General features: G+C 47.9%; 1 protein-coding gene across 1 annotated transcript in view; it reads right to left on the minus strand.

Annotated features, from left to right (window-relative positions):
• Window positions 1–19,627: 19,627 nt before the first annotated feature.
• Window positions 19,628–22,671, minus strand: part of Cd9 (CD9 molecule) — a 32,594-nt gene continuing 29,550 nt past the window's right edge. Inside the window, exons 5-8 of the mRNA XM_040738147.1 lie at window positions 21,771–21,869; window positions 21,536–21,625; window positions 20,575–20,658; window positions 19,628–20,084 (exon numbers count right to left, since the gene is read on the minus strand). Of these exons, the coding sequence (XP_040594081.1) occupies window positions 20,019–20,084; window positions 20,575–20,658; window positions 21,536–21,625; window positions 21,771–21,869 (339 nt within the window). The 3' untranslated portion in view covers window positions 19,628–20,018. The remainder of the gene's footprint in view (window positions 20,085–20,574; window positions 20,659–21,535; window positions 21,626–21,770; window positions 21,870–22,671) is intronic.

The raw sequence follows: 22,671 nt of genomic DNA on the forward strand, positions 1-22,671 counted from the left end.
TAGTTTGAAGAGTTAGGTATCATGGTTCCCTCCTCAATAAAGATACTGAGTTTCTATGAAGTTCAACGTCTTGCCTAAAGTCATACTGCTAATGAGTGGCACGGGTAGAAAACCCAGGACTTTTGCTTTAGAATCCCATGTGCTTACTATGGCTTTTGTGTCCCTGGTTTTGTGTGTGTGGATTACCTCAAACTGCCAATGTTTTCACCACTGCTAGAGTTCTGGCAAAGGGGCAGAGCAGAGATGAGGAGAAGGACATGGGCCTGTTTCTGACTATGGGCCTTCTTCTTCTTCTTCTTCTTCTTCTTCTTCTTCTTCTTCTTCTTCTTCTTCTTCTTCTTCTTCTTCTTCTTCTTCTTCTTCTTTGTTTTTTGATACAGGGTTTCTCTGTGGATTTGGAGGCTGTCCTGGAACTAGCTCTGTAGACCACGCTGGTCTCGAACTCACAGAGATCCGCTTGCCTCTGCCTCCCAAGTGCTGGGATTAAAGGCGTGCACCACCAACCCCCGGCTTTTTTTTTTTTTTGGACCTTCTTCGTTGGAACAAAGATCACAGTCCATTGCATCCTGGCCTTTGTACACAAGAACACATCTAGGAGAGGCAGCACTCCAGGTCAGGTGAGGCCTGGGAAGGTGAATACCTGCTCCTGAGTCCATGGTGTCCTGGGGCTGTTTGTGTGCCGTGTGACTAGTCTGCCTATAATCCCTTTTGAGAGAAGCTTTGCAGGTTTTTGGCAACTGTCTCTAAGGCTTGCTTCTTCCTGTCCTGACCACACCTGGCTGCTTTTACAGGATTGGGTATCAGTCCAAAGGCAATCTCACCACAGGTTGACAGAACCATGATACAGAGATGTGACCAGACAGGAGAGAAGCAGCGAGCTGGGCCTCCTGGCAAAGGGCAGAAGCAGGGAGACTACACAAAAGGAACAAAAAGGCCACCTACAAGGAGGATGACTGTCTCCAAGGAGTTCTGGGATCCTGACCCCGAGCCCCCAGGTCTATTCTGTGACTCCCTTGAAAAAAGTACCCTTGTGGTGTAGTTCAGTAAGGGAACACTGGTCTGGCATGCATGAGACCTGGGGTCCATGGCCAGTAACACACGCACACACAGAATTTACTCTTCTTAGACCTCTGTTGTGGAGTGTCTTAAGGAGTCTGTTGCTTGTAGCATCCATCACTTTTGTGCATTTTGTATTTACTCTTTTTGTCTTTCTCTAATGCTAAGGACAGAACCCAGGACCAGCTAGGCAAATGTCCACCACTAAGCTGTATGTCAAGCCTCCACGTTTCCTTCAACTGCTTCCAAAAGGCCCAGAAGGGAACACGCTGGAACGTTTCCTTCCTTCTCTTCCAGCAGGCTGTCTACCCAGAGGCAACCGTCTTCACAGATTTTGGAGGCCTCCTTCCGTCTAAGCAAACACAATCATGCTGACACTCTCTCCCATTCTCCCCATTTTGCACACAGATCTCAGCCCTCTATTCTCACTGTCCTGTGGCTTCTTCCCCATCCCCCTTTGTAGTTGTGGAGGCTTATTTAACTTATTTAGCTTTTCCTCTCAGTGAGAGCAGAGATGCTCTCTGTGGCAGGATCGTCCCCCTCCACATTCCTTTGCTCCTTTCTGGGAGGGGGTGGGAGGGGCAGCAGAGGCCAGGACCCTTTGGGAGGTTGGGCATCCATATTCATGCGTGTGTGCACCTGTGCATCTCACAGTGGATGCCTTTGTTAGTCAGTTTTCCATCATTGCGACAAGATACCTTGAATAATCAGCTTACAGGAGGAAACATTTAGTTTGGTGGATGTTTTCGTAGGTCCTGGTCCTGACTATTGGGTCTGTAGTGGTGCATCGCAGTGGGGGAATTCACCTTGTGACAGTCAAGAAGCAAAGAGAGAGGAAGAAGAGGACAGTGGTTGTGGTCCCAATATCCTCTTCAAGAGTCTGTCCCTAATGACCTAACTTCCTCCTGTCGGATTCTGCCTTCTAAAGCGTCCATCTTAGCTCCAGGTGTTGGAGACCAAGCCTGTAAGCCATCGGCCCTTGGGGGGCATCTCAGATCCAGTTCAAAGGGCAGTACCAGCACTGAGTCCTCAGGAGGAATCTTCAAGGCCTGACCCTTGTTTTAATTCCTGCCTCACAATGAGGAATGGTAAAAATATTTTCTGGAGGTGTTGAAGGATGAACTATGGACACGTTGAGGAACTGTTTTGTAAGTTCTCAGGCCCCAGGCAGTCACAACCTAAACGATGTCCCTGACCTCTGTTTCCTTGATCATTCTCAGCTGACAGCACGTCTCTACTTCCTGGTGCAGATACAAAGCATTCCCAGTTTCCTACCACTCAGGAGGCTGAGGCAGGAAGATTGCCTTGAGTTTTAGGACAGCTTGGCTCTACAGTGAGTTCTAGACCAATCTGAGTTACAGTATGAGATCTGAAACAATAGCAACAACAAAATGGAGAAGGAAGTGATATTTTAATGAAACCTGTCTGAGGAGATAGGAGGGAAAGAATGGGAAGGCAGGGGCATGGTTCTACAGGAGCCAAGGGAAGACACGAACAATACATAGGGACGGAGAAACCCTGCTGGCCAGGTGTCTGTGTTCTCCAGTGCTTTGGGTGGGCAGGAGAGTCTGAGTTTCTACCCTGGCCACCACAGTGACCTCTGCTCCATATCTGAGGAGTGAGCCTCTCTTAGGGCACCTGTGTTTTAGTCACTTTCGTCCATTAGACTTGTCACATAGTTTGCATGTGGACACACCGGGAGCACGTTTCTCTGAGTGTAAAGATGGGGGTATTTCAACTTGCAGTGGTGTGCATGAACCGGTGTCCCCTGACCAGTGGAAGGGCAATTAGAGAAACTGTGTACCTTATGGTCTTTCTCACTCTCTCTCTCTCCTTCCTTCCTTCCTTTCCTTTCTTTTTTTTTTGTTTGCTTTTTGAGATGTCCTGAATCTATCTCTGTAGACCAGGCTGGCCTCACACTCACAGAGATCCGCCCGCCTCTGCCTCCTGAGTGCTGGGTCTAAAGGCATGCGCCACCAACACCCAGCCTTATGTTGTGTTCTTACTGGGAAAGCCCCTTCCACCACAGCCCCTCCAAAGCTGCTCAAGGGCTGAAGCCTGGCTCAGTGATAGGGAACTTGTGTGAAGCCATGGATCTCACCAAAGAAAGCTGCTGCAGAACCACATTGAAGTTGGAAGTGGCAAGACTTGGTGGCAAGGTTTTGTGTAAGGCATGTAGTTGACGACATCCAGAAGCAATCTAGACAGAACACACCTAGTGTGTGATGGATACAGAGGCTGTGTTAGTTGGGGTCTACAGAGAATAGATAATAGGAGGTGTGTAGGTGGACATGGGAGAGAGAGAGAGAGATATGGGGGTGGGTGGGCGGTTGTAGAAGATCTTTTTTTTTCTTTCTGAGACAAGGTTTTTCCAACAGTCCTGGCTGTCATGGATTTTCTCTGTAGACCAGGCTAGCCTAGGACTCACAGAGATCCGCCTGTCTCTGCCTCCCAAGTGCTAGGATTAAAGGCATGCATCACCACTGCATGCTTTTTAAACGTGTTCATGAGTGTCATGACCACAGGGACCAGAGGGGTCAGGGCCCCTGGAGCTGGAGTTAGAGAAGCAGTTGTGAGTCATCTGGCATGGATGCTGGGACCTGAACTTGGGTCTTCTGGAAGAGCAGCATCTCTCTTTGGTTTTGGTTTTTTGAGACAGGGTTTCTCTGTGGCTTTGGAGGCTGTCCTGGAACTAGCTCTTGTAGACCAGGCTGGCCTTGAACTCACAGAGATCCACCTGCCTCTGTTTCTCCAGTGGAGAGATTGATTCTTAAGTAACTGAGCCTTGTAATTAGAGTTTTAGGGAATCTAAGCTGCAGGTGACCATTAGGACAGAGACTTTGGGAGGGTCCCATGCTGCAGTTCAGGGTTGTTGGGGTTCTAGTCCGTCCTTCAACAGACTGGATGATGCCCACCCACACAACCTGCTTTGTGCAGAGCAGGAAATTTTTAGTATGAATTTCATTCAAAGACACCATCACAAAAACATCCAACCTAATGTTTGACCAACTAAGTACTGCTGAACAACACAGATGACACACAAAATCAACACTCTTACTCATGTAATTGAGCACTCAGGAGGTAGAGGTAGGGAGAGTTTCAGACTAGCCAGGCCTCACAGTGAAACTCTGTCTTAAAAAACAAACAAAAAACCCCCAAAAAAACCCAACAAAACTTGGCACATTCAATCCTAGCACTTGGAAGACAGAGACGGGCAGATCTCTGTGATTCCATGGCCAGTCTTGTCTACAGAATGAGTTCTAGGCCAGCCAAGGCTAAGGAGAGATTCTGTCTCAGCAGGGAGGTGGGGACCTAAGCAAAGAGCAGAAATGTTAGAGCATTTCCTAGCATGTGCAGGTTCAAATGGCAGCACGCCAGTTAAAAACTAAACAAAATGAAGCTCCCAGCAGGCACTAGCCTGGGGTCCCCACTCCTCAATACCTGGATAAGAGTGTCTCATGTCTTTGAGCCCCACTGTGGAAAGTCTAGACATGTTCCCCAGATTTCAGAGACTGAGTGTGTGTTGGGCTACATTTCCCCAGTCAGTCTGGCCCTTGACTTCTATCTCTGTCTAGGCGGCTATCTTAGCAATTTCACCATTCCTATTTGTCAACCTAGCCACCTTCTTCTTTTATTTCGAAATCCACCACCCCCTCACGACCTTACCCAGAGGCGCAAGTGGTGTGTGTGTGTGTGTGTGTGTGTGTGTGTATGCATGTAACTTTCCAACGATCTTGCAAGACAGAGAGTGTTCACATTGCAGTGACTATAACTTGAAAGTGGGTGTTAGATCACGAGGTTTATGATATATCTGAGTATCGCCTGGTGTGTCCACAGCTCAGGCTCCTGGTTGCTGGGTGTCCATCTCTTTTGTCCCTGTTCCTCCTTTTTCAGAGAACTCCCATCACTATCTAAAGCTTCTTGGATGAAAGTCAAATTCCTTCATTTTTTTTTTTGTCAGTGAAGCCCACCCTCTCTTGCCCTGAGTGTCTGTCCTGGCTCCTAGCCTCTTTCTGGACTCATAACAGGTACACTATTATAGGCATCAAACTCTTTCCTGGGTTCCAGAATCCTCCCACAGGAGCTGGGAAGAGGTGACCTCTGAGGTCACCTTGAACACCGGCCTTCCCAGTCCTGGTCAGGTGAGGAGATCACCTTCATTTGTTTAGCTTGTGACAGTGATTTGATTTTGTGAGGACAGGTGTCTGGTCACTTGTCACTTGTGAGGACAGGTATCACTCACTTGTGAGGACAGGTGTCCAGTCACATGGGCTGCAGACACCAGGCTTGACTTCAAACAACATAATGATACATCTACCTCTGTGGTTAATCCATGGGGAGGGGACACGCTGGTCACAGTTGTACTTGATGTCTCTGATGGCCGCTGGGAAGTCACAATCCTTCTTCTGCTGGAATAGATGGACTCTTTTTTGTTGTCGTTGTTTTGTTTTGTTTTTCGAGACAGGGTTTCTCTGCACTCACTCTGCAGACCAGGCTGGCCTCGAACTCACAGAGATCCTCCTGCCTCTGCCTCCCAAGTGCTGGGATCAAAGGTGTACGCCACCACCACCCGGCTTAGATGGACTCTTATATTCTTGTCTTTTGTGCTGCTGAGGTGTCTGTTGCCTGTTAGTGGCACTGACAGCCAGGCATCCTGTGTCCTGGAGTTCAGACTCCCAAGATCTTAATCCTTTGGGTTCTTGAGAGGCAGGTGTATGCCCCTCCCCTCACCGGTGGCTACTGACTGTAGGTGGCGGTATCATCACAGACTGAGCTCCTGGTATAGACCCCAGTGCACCAGCCTACAAGCAAAACCAGGGTTCATTCCAACAAAGCTGCTCAGTAATCTGTGCAGAAACTCAGATGTAATCTGACCTCCCAAGAAACCAGGGCAGGTAAGAGCCAAGGCTCATAAGCAGACTGGATTCAATGGCCATGGTAATAAAGTCCCTTGCTTTCCTCCTTACAAAACACTCACCTGAGGCAACCTGACCGTAACCAGTTATTTCCTGTCTCCCTATTCTGCCAGGCAAGAAAAGTCACTTTGAGATGGCTCTTTTCTCATTCCTTCCTGTTACTCGGGTTCTCTGTTTGACAGGATGAAGTGTGGTCTGGTTCTAAAATCTCAAATAAAGCCAATGTGAGAGCTTTACAGTTATTATCATATGTTTGGGGACACTGCATGCCTTTATTTAGCACATTCATTCCTTTATTTTTAACTAGAATTGCATGTATGGTGTGTGTGTGTGTGTGTGTGTGTGTGTGTTGCTGGGTGTGGGAGTGTACATGCTCAGGTATGTATGTGGAGGTCAGAGGACAACTTTGTAGAGTTAGTTCTCTCCTTCACCTTTCTGTGGACTTGGGAGCTTGAACTCGGGTGACCACGCTTGCTCAGCCAGTGCCTTTACCCATTGAGCCATCATACCCACCCTGATAATTTGTTTTTGTTTGGTTTTCAAGACAGAGTCTTGCTCTGCGGTCTAGGCTGGTTTCCAACTCATGATGCTCTTGCCTCAGCCTCTTTAGGGCTGGTGTTACAGGCACCCATCACATGGCTTTTCTTTTTCAAGATAGGCTTCTCTGTGTAACTGTCCTGGAACTCACTTTGTAGACCAGGCTGGCCTTGTGCTCACAGACATCTGCTTGCCTCTGCCTCCCGAGTGCTGAGATCAAAGGTGTGCACCACCACACTAGGCAATGTCTGATTTTCCTATATTAGGAATTTCTCATAACTTCCCTCCGCACTTCCCTTCCTCTCTCCTCTCCTCTCCTCTCTTTCCTTCCTTCCTTCCTCTGGCATTCTCAGTACAGGGAATGCAGCCCAAGGTCTTGCACATGCTAGGCAGACAAGCTCTACCTCTTAGCTGCAGGTGGCTTCTTCCCAAGCCCTGTTTTGAGGTCTTACTATGTGGAGACAAGAGTTAGGCAGAGTGTAGTGAGGCCAATGAATGGGGGGCAATGAGTGGAGACAGGCTGGAGAGGGAACGAGTTTGGATGACGAAAAGAGACCCGAGAGTGTGACACTTGGAGCTCTTTGTCCTACCTTGCTGGCGGATTTATTTGGCTCTTCATAGCTAGTCCCACTTCAGCTTCTGATATCTGTCTTAGGATTTTATTGCTGTGAAGAGATACCATGACCACAGCAACTCTTATAGAGGAAAACATTTAATTGGGGCTGGCTTAACAGTTCAGAGGTTTAGTCCATTGTCATCACGGTGGGCAGCATTGTAGCACACAGGCAGAAGCAGTGCTGGAGAGGGAGCCGAGAGTTCTACATCCTGCAGGCAGCAGGAAGTGAATGCCACTAGACCTGGCTTGAGCTTCTGAGACCTCAAAGCCCACCCCCAATGACACACTTCTTCCAACAAAGCATACCTACTCCAACAAACCACACCTCTTAATAGTGCCACTCCCTATGAGTCTCTGGGGGCCATTTTTATACACACCACCACAATAACCAAATCCAGGGTAAAATAATGAAAAGTCAGGACAATGGTTTCCAAATTGAGAGACAAGGCCCAGGGGTGACTCATTCAGTTATATCAGTGGGTTGCAATCAACATCTCTAAACAGAACATAGTGTAATGCATGTAGCAAGGGTAAGTATTATATAGTTGTTTCATTTCATTTGTGTGTATGTAGATAGAGTGTTTATATGTGGTGTATGTGTGTTTGGAGCCACATGTCTGGATGTTTAAATGCCACTGGCTATGAGAGCAGGTGAGGAGGTCATGGATGGAAAATCAGATCACTGGAAAGTTATTTTTGGGGAGAAAGGACAGGTTTGATGATTATCTAGGGCTTTGCACATGCTAAGTTCATGCTTTGTCCCCCTAAGATGGAGCTACATGCTAGGCTCCATCCCCCAGAACCCACTGGAAGGATTTTATTATGAACCTGAACTCTCTGAGACTAGATGAGATATGGTGCTGCAGAGAAAACTATTTTCCAGAATCAAACTCTCTAAGAGTTGGCGAGGTGGAATGTATCTGTAGTCTTAGTACTCTAGAGGCAGAGGTGGCGGGAGAATCCCCTCAAATCTGAGGCCAGTCTGGTCTATACAGGGAGATCAAAGCACTAGCTAGTTAAGCATGAAGACCAGAGCTCAGGTCCCCAGCACCACATAAAAACTATGCCACATGTCCAATCTCAGAACTGACCAATTAAAAGGAGCTGGGGCCTGGTTCTCATTGGCCGGTCAATCTAGCCATTTCTGGAGCTCTAGATTTAGTGAGAGACCTTGTCTCAAAGAATAAGGTGGAGACATCCCATGTTGACCTTTGGTGTCCACACTCAGGGGTACACATTCACAAGACTGTGCACTTGAGCACAAACGTGACACATACACAAACGAAAAGAAACAAAAAATAACCCATAGGAAATGTCACTGGGGCTGGAAGAGAATTACATCAAGCTGGTTGGTCCTTAGTAGTTGCTCTGAGGCTGACTTTGAACTGTTCCATCTCTTATCCCTGAGCCGGCTGCTAGCTCTCTGCTCATAAGCTCATTGTAACCTGCTTTTGTAGTCATAGCACAACTGTTATAATTCACCTCCAACCTGCTAAGTCTAGCCTCATGCTAGATTCCTGGTTCCTCCTCTCCTCTCCTCTCTTCTCCTCTCTTCTCCTCTCTTCTCCTCTCCTCTCCTTCCTTCCCCTCCCCTCTTCTTTTTACCACCTCTTCCTTCTACCCCCCACTTTCAAGGTCTTATAGAGCCCAGGCTCACCTAGAACTTGCTATGTAACCAAGGATTACCTTGAACTTTAGATCCTATTGCTTCTACTTTTGAAGTTCCAGGTACCATGTCCATTAAAAATATTTAAATATTTTAAATTACATATGTGTGAGGGCATGTGCACATAAGTAAATGTGTCCTCAGAGGCCAGAAGAGGCATTTGGATCCTCTGGAGTCAGAACTACAGGTGATTGTGAGCTGCCTTTCTTGGGTGCTGAGACAGAACTCAGGTCCTCTGCAAAAGTGGCATTTGCTTAGTCTCTAGGGAGTAGCACCATTTGAAAGGATTAAGAGAGCTGGGCAGATAAAAGGCGGGCATGCAGGAGGCAGAAGCAGGTGAATCTCTGAGTTTGAGGCCAGCTTGATCTATAGAGCGAGTTCTAGGACAGCCAAGGCTACACAGAGAAACCATGTCTTAAAGAAAATAAACAAAACAAAAAAAACTAAACTCAAAACAAACAAAAAAGATTAAGAAGCGTGGCCTTAGCCGGGTGTGGCGGTGCACACCTTTAATCCCAGCGCTGGGGAGGCAGAGGCAAATGGATCTCTGTAAATTCAAGGCCAGCCTGGTCTACAAAGTTTCAAGGCTGTTACACAAAGAAACCTTGCCTCAAAAAACAAAACAAAATAATAGCAAACAGAAAGAAGAAAGAAAGGAAGGAAGGAAGAAAGAAAAGAAGTGTGGCCTTGTTGGAGGAAGTGAGTTTTCAAAAACCCACGCCAAGCCTAGAGTCTCTGTCTCTCTCTCTGTCTCTGTGTCTCTGTGTCTGCCTGTCTGCCTGCCTGCCTGCCTGTCTGTCTGTCTGTCTGTCTGCCTGCCTGTCTGTCTCTGCTGCAGACCATGATGTAGCTGTCAGCTACTGCTCCAGCACGATGTGCTGCCACATTGTTCTCCATGATGAAAATGAACTAAACCTCTGAAACTAGAAGCAAGTCCCCAGTTAAATGCTTTATTGTACAAGCGTTGCCTTGGCCATGGCATGTCTTCACAGCAACAGAACAGTGACGAGACATCGGCCGTGCTTAGTTTTTAAATAAGAGTTTTTAAATGGAGACTGAGGCCGGGGCCTCATGCTTGCATTGTGTCAACTAGGCTGCATCCCTAGTCCTTGGATTTCCTTTTACACCCCACGGCTTGTCAGTGATGACAACAGCATGGAAACCAGGTTGGCCACTTGGTGCTCAGTCCTTCTCTGGGCTCTATTAAGTCACTACCCTGCAACATAGAACATGTTCCTATTCTACCTAGGAAGGCCAGGAGTTCAGAGGTTAACTGACTAACCCAACGTCACTTTGTGACTGGCCCAGGCAGGATTTGAACTTGAGTTCGTCTCTGCACTCACAGTCTCCCTCACTAGTAGACTGGCCTCACAGTTGGTTGACCAATCTATTGGACCACCGTGGAATTTTCCTCCCAGCTGGAGTGTAAACACTTGTGAATGTCCACTGTCCTCACTGCGTGTCAAACCTATACCCAGAGCTTTATATAGAAGAAAGGGAAAGAGCAGGCTTCGGCCTCAGGAGATTCCAACCAGGGACTCTAGACCTTCGGGATTAGACAAATGATGAAACTGTGTCACCAGGCAGGGACAAGTTAAGAGTCTGAAAGTGAGTAGTCAGGAGTGCCCTATAATTTCTTGACGTTTTTAACTCTCTGTTTTTCAGTGATGGAGATAGATCCCGGGGCTGTCAGTTCAACTATACACTGGCTCTACTTGAAGATTTTGGTACGTGGTAAAATATCTGTCTCTTCAACATGATTGTATAAAACCGTTTGTGGCATTTGAAAGAAAATGGCTAAAGTGAGTGGCACTATTAGGAGCTGTGTCAACGACCACCTCGTCCAGCAAGGAAGACGCGACTCAGGAATCCTTCTCACAAGCAGTTTATTCAGGACCTTGAACAAATCTTCTGACCCCAGGGAGTGCCTGCCCACAGCTTAAAAAGGCCCTTGGGCGGCCAACCCCGGTAAGCCATGTGGCGACAGCAGATAGGTCCACATACGAGGAAGCAAGCCAGATATCCAGCCTTGACCAAATAAGGAGTTGTTTATCACAGAGAGCACTTGCTGTCGGGCTAGCAAAAGGCAGAAGCCAGCACCATCTTAAGGGTGCGGCACTTCGCAGCTCTCTACAGAGCTGTGGCCTTGTTGGAGGAAGTACGTCACTGTAGAGGCAGGCTTTGAGGTCTCATATATGCTCAAGCCACACTCAAAGTGGTAGATCACTTTCTGTTGCCTGCAAGATGTAGAACTCTCAGCTGCCTCTCCAGCACATGCCTGCGTGCATGATGCCTTGTCCCACCATGATGATAATGACTGAACTTCTGAACTCTAAGCCAGGCAATGAAATGTTTTCCTTTATAAGAGTTGCCATGGTTATAGTGTCTCTTTACAGCAATAGAAACCCTAACCAAGACACCTTTCTTGTTCTCATTTCATGCATTTTTGTGGTGTGTGTGCATGCATTCGTGTTCACATGTTGTAGGCACATGTGTGTGTGTGTGTGCATGTTTATAGGCCAGTTGTTGGTATCAGGTGTCTACCTCAGTCACCGCTCTCTTTATCTATTGAGGTATGGGTCTCTTTTGGAGCCTGGGGTTTGTGGATTCTTCTAGTTTAGATAACCAGTTTGCCTTAGGGTTCCTTCTCTACTTCCCAAATTATGGAATTTCAAAGCCTTCCCAGCTTTTACTTGGAGTCTAGGAATCCAGACTCAGTCCTCATTCTGGCTTGGCAAACCCTTTAGCCTCTGAGACATCTTCTCAGACCAGTTGCTACAAATTCTTGAATACAGATGTTGTGCTTAGCATTTATCCCTTTTCCAGGCTGAGAACATAAGAGGATAATAGTGGACTGGTGAATCTGGACTACAGGCAAGGCTCAGTCCAGTTGCCATGTCCTATCTGGCTCCAGGTGTCCAGAGGTCACATGCCTCAGCTGAAGTCAGACCTTCAGGCCCGGGCCTGGGCCTATTTAATCTATCTAATCCAGTTACTTGAGTCCCACTCTACTCCATTTGTCATAAAACTGCCATGTGGCCAGTTCTAACCAAGGAGGTGTGGCAGGATGTCTTCTGAGGGAATACGGGGAGCAATTTACATATTTTTAAAGAGCTACATATGGGGAGCTACACCTGTACCTAACACTTGGGGAGGCCAGGGCAAGAGAATTATGAGTGTGAAATCAGCTTGGGCTACATAGTGAGACCACGTCTTACCACCGCCACCAAATACAGAAACACAAAAGCTCAAACAATACATGTGCGCGCGCGCGCGCGCGCGCATGCGCGCGCGCGCGCACACACACACACAGAAGAGAGAGAACACAACTTAACAACATCGGGATATTTTTCTCTTCCAGTCTGTCAATACAGACACTGTAGGACAAGATGAGGCCTTAAGTTGCAGCAGCTGCCATGTGACCACAATGGAACAAATTCAAGGGCAAAACCCAATCTACTGACACTCAGCCACGGAACACCCTGAGTGTGAACTTCCTATCTGGGATACAATTTCCTCATTTCGTAAAGGTCTTTGCCTTGACTTGATGTGAGAATATGAGGGCCTGAATTTGACCCTTGGAATCCAAGTGAAAAAAACGTGGCTTGGTTGTGTGTGCTTGTAATCCCAGAGCGGGCAAGGCAGGGACAGACAGGTCCCTGGGGCTTACTGCACAGCTGGTCAGATCCACTCCAAGGGATGGCTCCTGGCGAATTGATCCAAGGTTGATTTGATTTATGGCCTCCACGTGTGTGTACACACATCTGCAGACCTACATGTGCACACATGTACACACACACACACACCCACACCCACACACACACACCCTCGTGCTTGTGTCCTGGATTTGCTTCCCTTCTAGTAAGTACAGGAGCGGAAGGAGAACAGAGAAAGCGGGACAGGGCCAGAGGCACACTGGCTGCTGGAACAGAGAACAGAAAGATTAGTCAGTGTGTGGTAAACATGAAGTAAGCTGTTCCTGCTGCATCACTGTCCGCACGGCTGTCTCGCCAGCGTGATTTGTGTGGTTATTCCAGGCCCAGGATGCACTGACCCACCGTCTGCATCCACGAGCTGTAAATAGGAAAGGCACGAAGCTTCCTCAGTCCTCTGTGCTGCTAAGGACACTGGTCATACTTTCAGTCCACTGACCAGAGGCAGTTACATGGTCCCTCACACATGAAGTCACTTCTTGCACAATGGCTGCCCACTCAAGAGAGGCCAGGGACCTGGAACCACCAGTGGGGAGGGGGTCTCTGTCATCAGCTCTGTGATGGGTTATGAGGGTCTAAGCTGGGTCTTTAAGGCAATGATGGCCAAGGACCCGTGTGTGTGTGTGTGTGTGTGTGTGTGTGTGTGTGTGTGTGTGTGTGAGAGAGAGAGAGAGAGAGAGAGAGAGAGAGAGAGAAAGAGAGAGAGAAGTGTTTGTATGTGCACACGCATGTGGGAGACTAGACCACCCTCCCTCCCTCCCTCCCTCCCTCCCTCTCTCTCTCTCTCTCTTTCTCTCTCTCTCTCTCCCTCTCTCTTTCTTTTTTTGGTTTTTTGAGACAGGGTTTCTCTGTATTGTTTTGGAGGCTGTCCTGGAACTCGCTCTGTAGACCAGGCTGGTCTCGAACTCACAGAGATCTGCCTGCCTCTGCCTCCCGAGTGGGCCAACATCACCCTGCTTAATTGTTTTCTTTAATCACTCTCCATATTGCCTTTTGAAATATGATCACTTACTGAACCTGCAGCTCACTGATTGGCTAGGCTGGCTGACCAATGAGCTCTAGGCATCCTCCTCTTCCTCTCCTCACACTCCTAGCATTGGGGTTCCAGATGTGTACCGCTGTGTCTGGCTTTTTGTGTGTGTCCTAAAGAACTGAAGTCATGTCCTTATGCTTGGCTGGCAGGCTGTTTAGTGACTGAGATATCTCTCCAGTCCAGGAAAGTGGGCTTTCAGTGGGTGGTGGGCACAGACGGTGTTAAGGTCTAGGTGTTGATCCAAAGAGGGCCCCATTGGGTGGGGGTCTGCACACAAGGTGGAGAGGCGTATAAACACAGTTAAGAAGAGTGAGAAAAATAGGGGGCCTGGACCTTGTGTCAACTTACCCTGAGCTCCTCATACTTAGGAGCTGGAGTGTGAACTGGGCAATTAAGCATCTAGGACTCAGGATGAGTCCATTGGATCCCACACCCTGGGTAGAAGATGAGGATTATTCCTTTGGGGTGAGGATTAGGGGAAGGAAGGGTCACAAACCCAGTCAGTAAGACCTGTTGGTTCATTCAGGGAAATGGCAATGTTATCTTGTTAATGAAAGGGCCTGCAGTCTGCTTTCATCTTCTGGGTTTGGGTATGTTAACTCAGGACAGCTGTGGGGAGTGGCCCAGCCTCTGCAGATCTTTCTTTGCTACTGGGAAGGAGCTGGGGAGAGCCCTGCCCACAGAGCGGGGAATTCCAGGCCTTAACTGGGCTTTGTTGGTGTAACCCACAATAAATGCTCAGTGACTTCCCTGGAACCCTCGGACTTCGTAATCTTTCAGGAAGTGTGTGTGTGTGTGTGTGTGTGTGTGTGTGTGTGTGTGTGTGTGTGTGTGTGTGGTCTAATTCCCCCTCCACCCACAGTTTTGGGGACAGAACCTAGGACCTCATACAAGCTGAGCAATCCATTTATGTTAGTCAGTGAGGCACTGCAGGAAGGCTCAGGACTTGAGATCCCAGTCTGGGCTTGGTGGTGTCTGCCTATAAGCACAGCACTCAGGAGCCAGAGGCAGGAAATCAGTGCAGGTCTGAGACCAGCTTGGTCTTAACATACCGAGTTCCAGACAGTCAGGACTGCACAGCAAGGGCTGGAAAACAAAAAAATGGTAGGAAAGATGTCTCAGCAGTTAAGAGCCCTCGCTGTTCTCCCAGAGAACCTGAGTTTGGTTCCCAGCACCCGCCCTGGGTGGCTCACAATTGCCTACAGCTTGGGCTCCAGGGCATCTGCTGTCTCTGAGCATCTGCACTTTGGTGTATACACCCACGCAAGACACACGCACGCAGACACACCCACGCAAGGCTGCCCCACGCACAGGCACACACACACACACCTATACCCCCTACCCCCTACACAATTAAAAGACATACACTTAAAATCCAAGCACTCCCAAAGCAATAGTGACTCAAAGAGCCTGGGCTTCAGCCACAGCCTCATGGTGTGTCTGTGCCAGCTGCTTTTTTTGCATACAGGAGGCTAACCCAGCTGGGCCCACAGTTGCCCATGATCCACACGTGATGGTCTCAGATTTCCTGTCACTTCCAGGTGAAATCTTGTGGCAGTTTTCAGTTGGACAATGTAGTCTCCAGTCCAGAATTTCCTTGCTCAGAATTACCTTTGTCACGGGTAGCCGTCAAACCCTCTAATTGTAGCTGAAGCAATGGCTGCTGTTCTGGTACAGGGCAGGGACCGCCTTAGGGAAGGGAGCTGGGGACAGCTTTCCTTTTCCTGCTTGCTTGTTTCTGCTCACCTAACTGCATTTATTGTTTTTATTAACATATACTTACACACGTATTAACTGAGCATGTTAACTTGGCTCAGCGTGATACGTTTCTGTGTGCGCACGGCGTGTCCTGATCACACCAGACTTCTCTCACACATTCCCAACCTTTCCCCACCCCCTGGAGTCACAATTCTGCATTCAGGCTAACCTTTAGCACCCACACACATGAGGAGAAGGAGCATGCGAGACTTGTTTTTTTCTGAAACTGGGCTCTTTCATTTGACATCACGTCCTCCAGCTCTGTCGTGTGACAGATGGCAGACCTCTTTCTTCTTCATGGCCAAGTAATACTTCACTGGGTATGCATACCACAGTTCCTTTATGCTCTTGCCGGTTGATAGACATCTAGGCTGAATCTGCTTGTCAACTGTTTTGAGTAGTGCTGTGAGAAACCCAGATGTGCAGGGATCTTTGTAGGAGGCGGTGTGGGTGGATCATGTGGTAGTTCTGTTTTTAGTTGTTTTGAAGCAGAGTGCTGGTTCCCATAGTGGCTAGACTAGCTTACATCCTAACGATTCCAGCATAGCCAGTCATTCTACTAGGAACGGGGTGATGACTTCATTGTAGTTTTGATGTCTCTCCTCATAACTAATGATATGGAGGGAGCATTTCCCCCATATATTTGTTGGTTATTTGAGCCCCCAGGAAAGGTTCTAGAAATCACCTTTCAGGGTTCAGAGAAGTGTGTGGTATGATGGGTAATATTACACATGGACTCCAGCATTCTGAAAATTAGTCTCTCCGAATCCCTCTAAAGGAACCCACAGCTGTAGGAACACACCCTCTTCCAGGCAGTCCTGCTCGGCAGGGCCCAGTCACAGGGCTGGCAGCTGTTTCTTCATTCACATTACTGCCTTGTTCTTTGAGAGATCCCTCAGTCTGCTAGGACTTAACCAAATTCCCAGATTAAATTGATCATGATGAATGATCTACTGTAGGTTTTGTTTTCCCGGCTAGACCATGACTCTCCTCTGGTCATTTAACAATTCCCAATCAACTACAATTGAAAGGAGCTATAAATTATGCTACACACAATGGCTGAACTGCTGAAGGAGAAAATGATTACTCCTTGTTCTCATCATCCAGAAGCTCCCAGGAGAGGTGACCTGCTCTCAGCACCTGCCTTCTTCGCCTTCACCTTAAACCCAGAAGGCCGCCCAAACCACTCAGCCTAACCTGTGGCTGTGCTGTCTGTCGCTTGGGCATTTCCAGGAGGATGTGCAGCTCTGCAGCTGGCAGGAACTTCCAGGCCGGCCCAGAAGGAAACAGGAGGGCAGCCAGATGTACAGAGGGTGTGGCTGCTGACCTCGGGCTGTGTTTTTCCAGGGGCTGGGCCTTTGGGGAAGAGCTGAAAGTTCTCCTGCCTTAAAACATTTTTTTTTTTTTTTTTTTGGTTTTTCGAGACAGGGTTTCTCTGTGGCTTTGGAGGCTGTCCTGGAACTCGCTTGGTAGTCCAGGCTGGTCTCGAACTCACAGAGATCCGCCTGCCTCTGCCTCCCGAGTGCTGGGATTAAAGGCGTGTGCCACCAACGCCCGGCTGCCTTAAAACATTTTTAAGAGATTTTATTTACGTGGATGTGCGTATGCTCCCTGGGTGAGGGAGCTGGAGTTACAGGTGGTTGGGAGTCTAGGAACTGAGTGAGGGTTCTCAGCAAGAACAGCAGTGTTCCAGTGTCCAGTCCAGCCCACCCCTGTCCCTTTTGATGCCACAGATTGTTTCCCAGACAGTCAGGGGAGTCCCCCTTTTTTCAATTTGTTCATTTCATCGTCTCCCTTCTCTTCATTTCTTTTCTTTTCTTTTTTTTTGTTTTTTTTTTTTGTTTTTTGTTTTCGAGACAGGGTTTCTCTGTGGCTTTGGAGGCTGTCCTGGAACTAGCTCTTGTAGACCAGGCTGGCCTCGAACTCACAGAGATCCGCCTGCCTCTGCCTCCCAAGTGCTGGGATTAAAGGTGTGCGCCACCAACGCCCGGCCCTTCTCTTCATTTCTTAGGTATTGCAGGAGAGCTGCTGCATTCGGTCATCATTGTTTCTGAGCAGCTGTGTGTGTGTGTGTGTGTGTGTCCGTCCCTCTCCCGGCTTTAACACAAGGATGCTTTCTCCCTTTTCCTTCCTTTAAAATGCCTTCAGTGTACTATTCTAAGTATTTTTGTTTTTTGAGACAGGGTATCCCTGGCTATCCTGGAATTTGCTTTCTAGACTAGACTGGCGCTGAAACTCAGAGATCATTCCCCTGCCTTTGCCTCCTGAATGCTGAGATTAAAGACATACATCATCATACCTGGCTTTAACTTATTTACTTATTTATGGAACAGTGCTGTAGCCCAGGTTCACCTCAAATCTCTCTCTCTCTCTCTCTCTCTCTCTCTCTCTCTCTCTCTCTCTCTCTCTCTCTCTGTCTCTCTCTCTTTATGAGACAGTGCTGTAGCCCAGGTTCACCTCAAATTACCACATAGCCCAAAGTTAAATTCCCTGATCTCCTGCCTCGGCTTTTCAAGTGCTGGGATTAAAGGTGAATACCATGATGCTCTGGTTTAAATATATATTTATGTATATATTTTATGAGACAGGGTTTCTCTGTATTGTTTTGGAGGCTGTCGGTCCAGCTCGGCCTAGAACTCACAGAGATCCACCTGCCTCTGCCTCCCGAGTGCTGGGATTAAAGGCGTGTGCCATTACCACCAGGCTTAAGTATATTCTTAAAATGTGACAGCAACCTTAATCAAAACCAGACCTCACTTGGCACTCTGGTGCATGCTTGTAATACCAGCTCATGAAGCTGACACAGGACTGTGAGTTCAAGGCCAGAGGGAACTAGATATAACAAATCAAAAAAAAACACACACACACACACACAAACAAGAACAAGCTTTGCCATCACTTATGTCAGATGTCAATCAAGACTCATCCTTGTGGAAATTCAGGTAAACTACCACCTCCCACACTCTGAGGATACTTCAGGGGCTGTGTAACCTGGTCATCAAAGGAGTCCTGGAATATCACACCTGTTGGGCCTTGATATGTTGAGGCTGCCATGTTGCCACACACAGTTCATGTGCTCAGCCACGGCACACATAGAAATGCTCATGATTTTTCTCGCTGTATTGAATCCATGGCCTCACCCATGCTATTTAAACCCTCTACACTGAGTCACATCTTAGCCCTGTAAATGCTTATTCTAACTACTGCCCTGGGTATCTCCTGATGAGTGACATGTCAGATAATGGACTGAACATGGATAACGATGTCCTCTGTTCCTGCCACCAGAACAATGCTTTTCTAGGCTTTCCTGTGAGCCAACGAGCTCAAGTCACGCTGAGATTTCTGGGTGCTAGTGGCTGTCAGGATAGGTAGGGATTGTTAGAACAATACACCCTACCCCCACAGGACTCAAGGTCTTGCCTGGCCAGAAAGGCAGGTCTGGCCTGGGAGCTTTGCAGAGGTTTCATGGCAGGAGAAGGTCTGACCTTGCCTGTATTTCCATAAGGGAAGCAGATGGTTTGGGAAAATCCAATTTAAAAGGAAAGAAATTGAATTAGTTTTCCAGGGGTCTGATGGTCAAGACTTGAGTGGGGACAATTGCATTATCTGCTCAGGACTCACCAAGTCAGCATGAAGGCTGAAGGTGGGTGGGGTGGAGAACCCCCCCCACATAGGCCAGCATAGTGAGGGGAAGAGAACAGCTTCCAGAAATCCTTATATGGACAACTCTGTCATCTGATGTTTCCTTTTCCCTCAGACCCACTCTGTAACTTACACAAAACTAATGGCTAGCCTGTTTCCACAACCAGAACCACACCAGCGGTCTTTTAAATGCTTGAATGGAGGAGGGATCCAGGGCCAGGGATTGTGGGATTTGAGAAAGCAAACTTGACTTACTCTCCCCAAACTTCATTATCCCAAACAGAATCTCCAGACTCATTAAGCAGTAACTCCTGGGTCAGTAAGATGGACGGTGGCTCAGTAGGCTGAAGGTGCTTGCCCCCAAGCCTGAGAGCTTCCTGGAACTTGAGGTCAGCCTAAGTTGCAGAGAGAATTCCTGGCCAGCCTGGACTACAGATTTCATCTCAGTTATTTATTTGTTTGTTTTTTGAGGCAGGATTTCTCTGTGTAGTTTTGGAGGCTGTCCTGGAACTCACGCTGTAGACCAGGCTGGCCTCAAAATCACAGAGATCTACCTGCTTCTGCCTCCCGAGTGCTGGGATCAAAAGGTGGGCCAAAGAGTACAGATTTTTAAAAAAGTTGAAAATACTTTCAATCCACGCAGTTCTAAAAACTATTTTAAAGAAAGAAATATCCGCAAGCAGTCCTAGACATTGTTATATCTTTTATTATGTATCAAATTGTCTTCAATATAACTTACAACCTGATTAAATCTGATAGATACTTTTATCTATTTAAAGGCAAAAAAATTCTCTTTATGTACAATATCTTCTGTCTAGAGTCTGGCAAATATAGTACCTTTCATTGCAGGATTTTTGCTTAACATAACAAGCAAAAATAAACAACCAAAAAAAAAGTCAAAGCAAACTGAACCCCAAGACCCCTCAACTACAAATGTCAATAATGAGTAAAGCATTAAAAAGACATACACAGAATAACTTTTGTTTAGAAACGCATAATGAATACTAATATTAGTGGCAAAAAAACAAACAGCCAGACAGTCTCCAGGGGCCATTGTTCCTGCTTGGGGTGGCGGCAGACTCTAGACCATTTCTCGGCTCCTGCGGATGGCGCAGCATAGGACCATGCTGAAGATCATGCCAAAGATCTGCAAAGACAGGCGGAGCGGGGCTTTGCCTGAGCGGAAGGGAAACAGCCCTGCCCAGTCCAGATGAACGCCGGGCTATGAGGTCTAGGAGGGCACTGATATAGGGGAGACGAAGGTCTTGGATTCCAACAGTCAGCCAGCTGCCGAGATAAGCAGCATGAGCCACCTCCTTAGAGAGCATTCAGGGTGCGACCATAACGTGCAGCTTTAATGCTGAACTCGGCCTCAGGCACAGAATGCAGATGAGGACTCTCCCCACCCTCTTTCCTTGTCTTTGCAGTGTGGGGAATGAAATCCAGGGCTTTGCCCATTTTAGCCAAGTGCCCTACCCCCGGCCATCCCCAAGCCATTCCTAGCAGTAAAAGGGAAATCCTGACAGCATGCACCTGGCCAGGACAGCCAGGGCTGCCTTAGCTGCTGATGCAGCACTTCTGACGGTGCCTGGGCGGAGCTCACGAGGAGCATTTCTTCCCTGACACCTGCCACTCACCATCACCACAGCGATGCCGATGCCCACGGCTCCAATGATGTGAAACTTGCTGTTGAAGACTTCATTGATGGCTTCGGGGCAGTTCTTGGGGAGGCAAACAAGACACGGGATCACAAACAGTTTTGACTTTGGGTGTGTACTTCCTCTTTGCTGACTGCCTGACTCCTGTCTCGTGTTGGGAGGCCTGGAGGCCAGAGAGCTAACTGCCACAGGTGTGTTTGGGCATAAGGGCTGTCCAGGATGGGCAGAAGGGGGAAATGAGAGATATGGGAGGTGTGGGTACCTCAACTTGAGAAGATTTCATTCAGAGCAGGGGGATGGGGGTGGTGGTGGGAGGTCTCTTTCCTTTTTTCCATTTACTTCTATGTGTGCGTGTTTGGTCTGCATGTATGCGTGTGCACCATGTTTGTTCCTGGTCTGTGGAGCTCGGACATGGGCATGGGATCCCCTGGGACTGGAGCTCCAGATAGTTCTGAGATACACGGCTGGGAATTGAACCTGGGTCCTGTGGAAGAGCAACAAGTGCTCTCACGACTGAGCCAACCTCTATCCCTCCCCCCCTTTCTCTTTTTCTCAGTGTAGGGGATGAAACCTGGAGCCCCACCCACCAGACATGAACTCTGCCACTAAGATCGCCCCCTCTGGGGTCTGTTCACATGTGGCTAGAGAACCATAATTTTATTATTCTGCTTCTGGATTAAGGAAACCTGACCAAGCAGGACCTGTTTCTAAAGCCTTAGAAGCAGTCTTCACTGAGTATGCTTGCTTTCAGGTTAGGGGCTTGGGCAGAGGTGAGTATTCCAGGTGCTAGAGGACCTCGTTATGTCTCTGATCTGGCCTTTGTCTTGCTTCTCCTTGAGGTCAGAGGCCCCAGAGAAGAATGTTACTATATTCATCCCTGCTCTTGAAGGGGTTTGCTTAAACAACAGGGCTGGATGCCAGAGGTTTGCTCTAACTTTACCTTAACTTGGATGGATTCAAGAATTTGCTTTTTGGGGCAGGTGTCCGAGAAAAACTGCTCGATGGTGCCCACTAGGCCACAGCAGTTCAACTGAAGAAAGAAAGCAGGAATGGGGATGAGGAAAAAAAAAAAAGAAAATTAAAAGAGGCATGCCAACCCCATCTAGAAATACCAGAGGGGACCCTGTAGGGATGTGCCAGAGGGGTCAGGGGTTTCCACTGCTGAGGTGACCTACCGCCATATGGATGGCTTTGAGTGTTTCCCGATGGGGCTCATCCTTAGTCTTCAGTTTTTGGTAGGTGTCCTTGTAAAATTCCTGGACTTCCTTAATCACCTACGAGGGACAAACAAATCAACAGTAGAGAGGGGTTTCTAGAATACATCTTCAAGTACCTGGCTAACTGCCGTTAGCATCGTCTCTCTCAGCGCCTCTCCTGCTTCTGCCTCCAGAGTAACTCAGACCACAGGAACTCGCCATCTTACCTGGCAAAGCTCCTTTTGAGGCGGTGGTACGGTACTGGGGATCTCCAGCCCCCATTCCTTCTTAAATTCTTTTATTGGTTGGATAGTTGAAAACAGGGATCCTGCTTCAACTCAACAGTCCCTGTTCTTTTCCTTTGTCATTGAAGAGTGTAAGATGCCCCACCCTCAAATACCACACTAGCATATGCCAGCCTGGTCTACAACTCCTTAGAGTTCACCACAGGAACTCAGGTTCAGACATGCTCAGCCCCTTCCTTTGTCTACCCCTCCCACTTACCCCCAAGACTCCCTATATCACTCAAGGTCTATACTCCCTTCTCTACAAACCAAGAGAGTTGGGTCCCCCTGTCCAACTTCACCTTTTAAATCTCAAGGTACTTTTGGTTATAAATGACTTGTGCGACACTTGTCAAACATCTTTCTCCCACACTAGATGGCAAAATTCCTGAAAGTGGGGACCTGGAACTCGGATACCTGGGGACTTTGGTTAGCGTTTGGTGTGGCACTTACGGTGTGTAGTTACAGATTAGAACAAGGGAGCCTGGTTACAGAGAGCCATGTTGTTCTGAGCAATCTTTCTAAGGGTCGGGGGAAGAGCTGCTTAGCTTGATGGGTACACAAACACAAAGGCTTCCATAACGCATACTCTTGAA

The sequence above is a fragment of the Mesocricetus auratus genome, unplaced genomic scaffold (genome assembly GCF_017639785.1).
Source record: "Mesocricetus auratus isolate SY011 unplaced genomic scaffold, BCM_Maur_2.0 Super-Scaffold_100676, whole genome shotgun sequence".
NCBI lineage: Eukaryota > Metazoa > Chordata > Mammalia > Rodentia > Cricetidae > Mesocricetus > Mesocricetus auratus.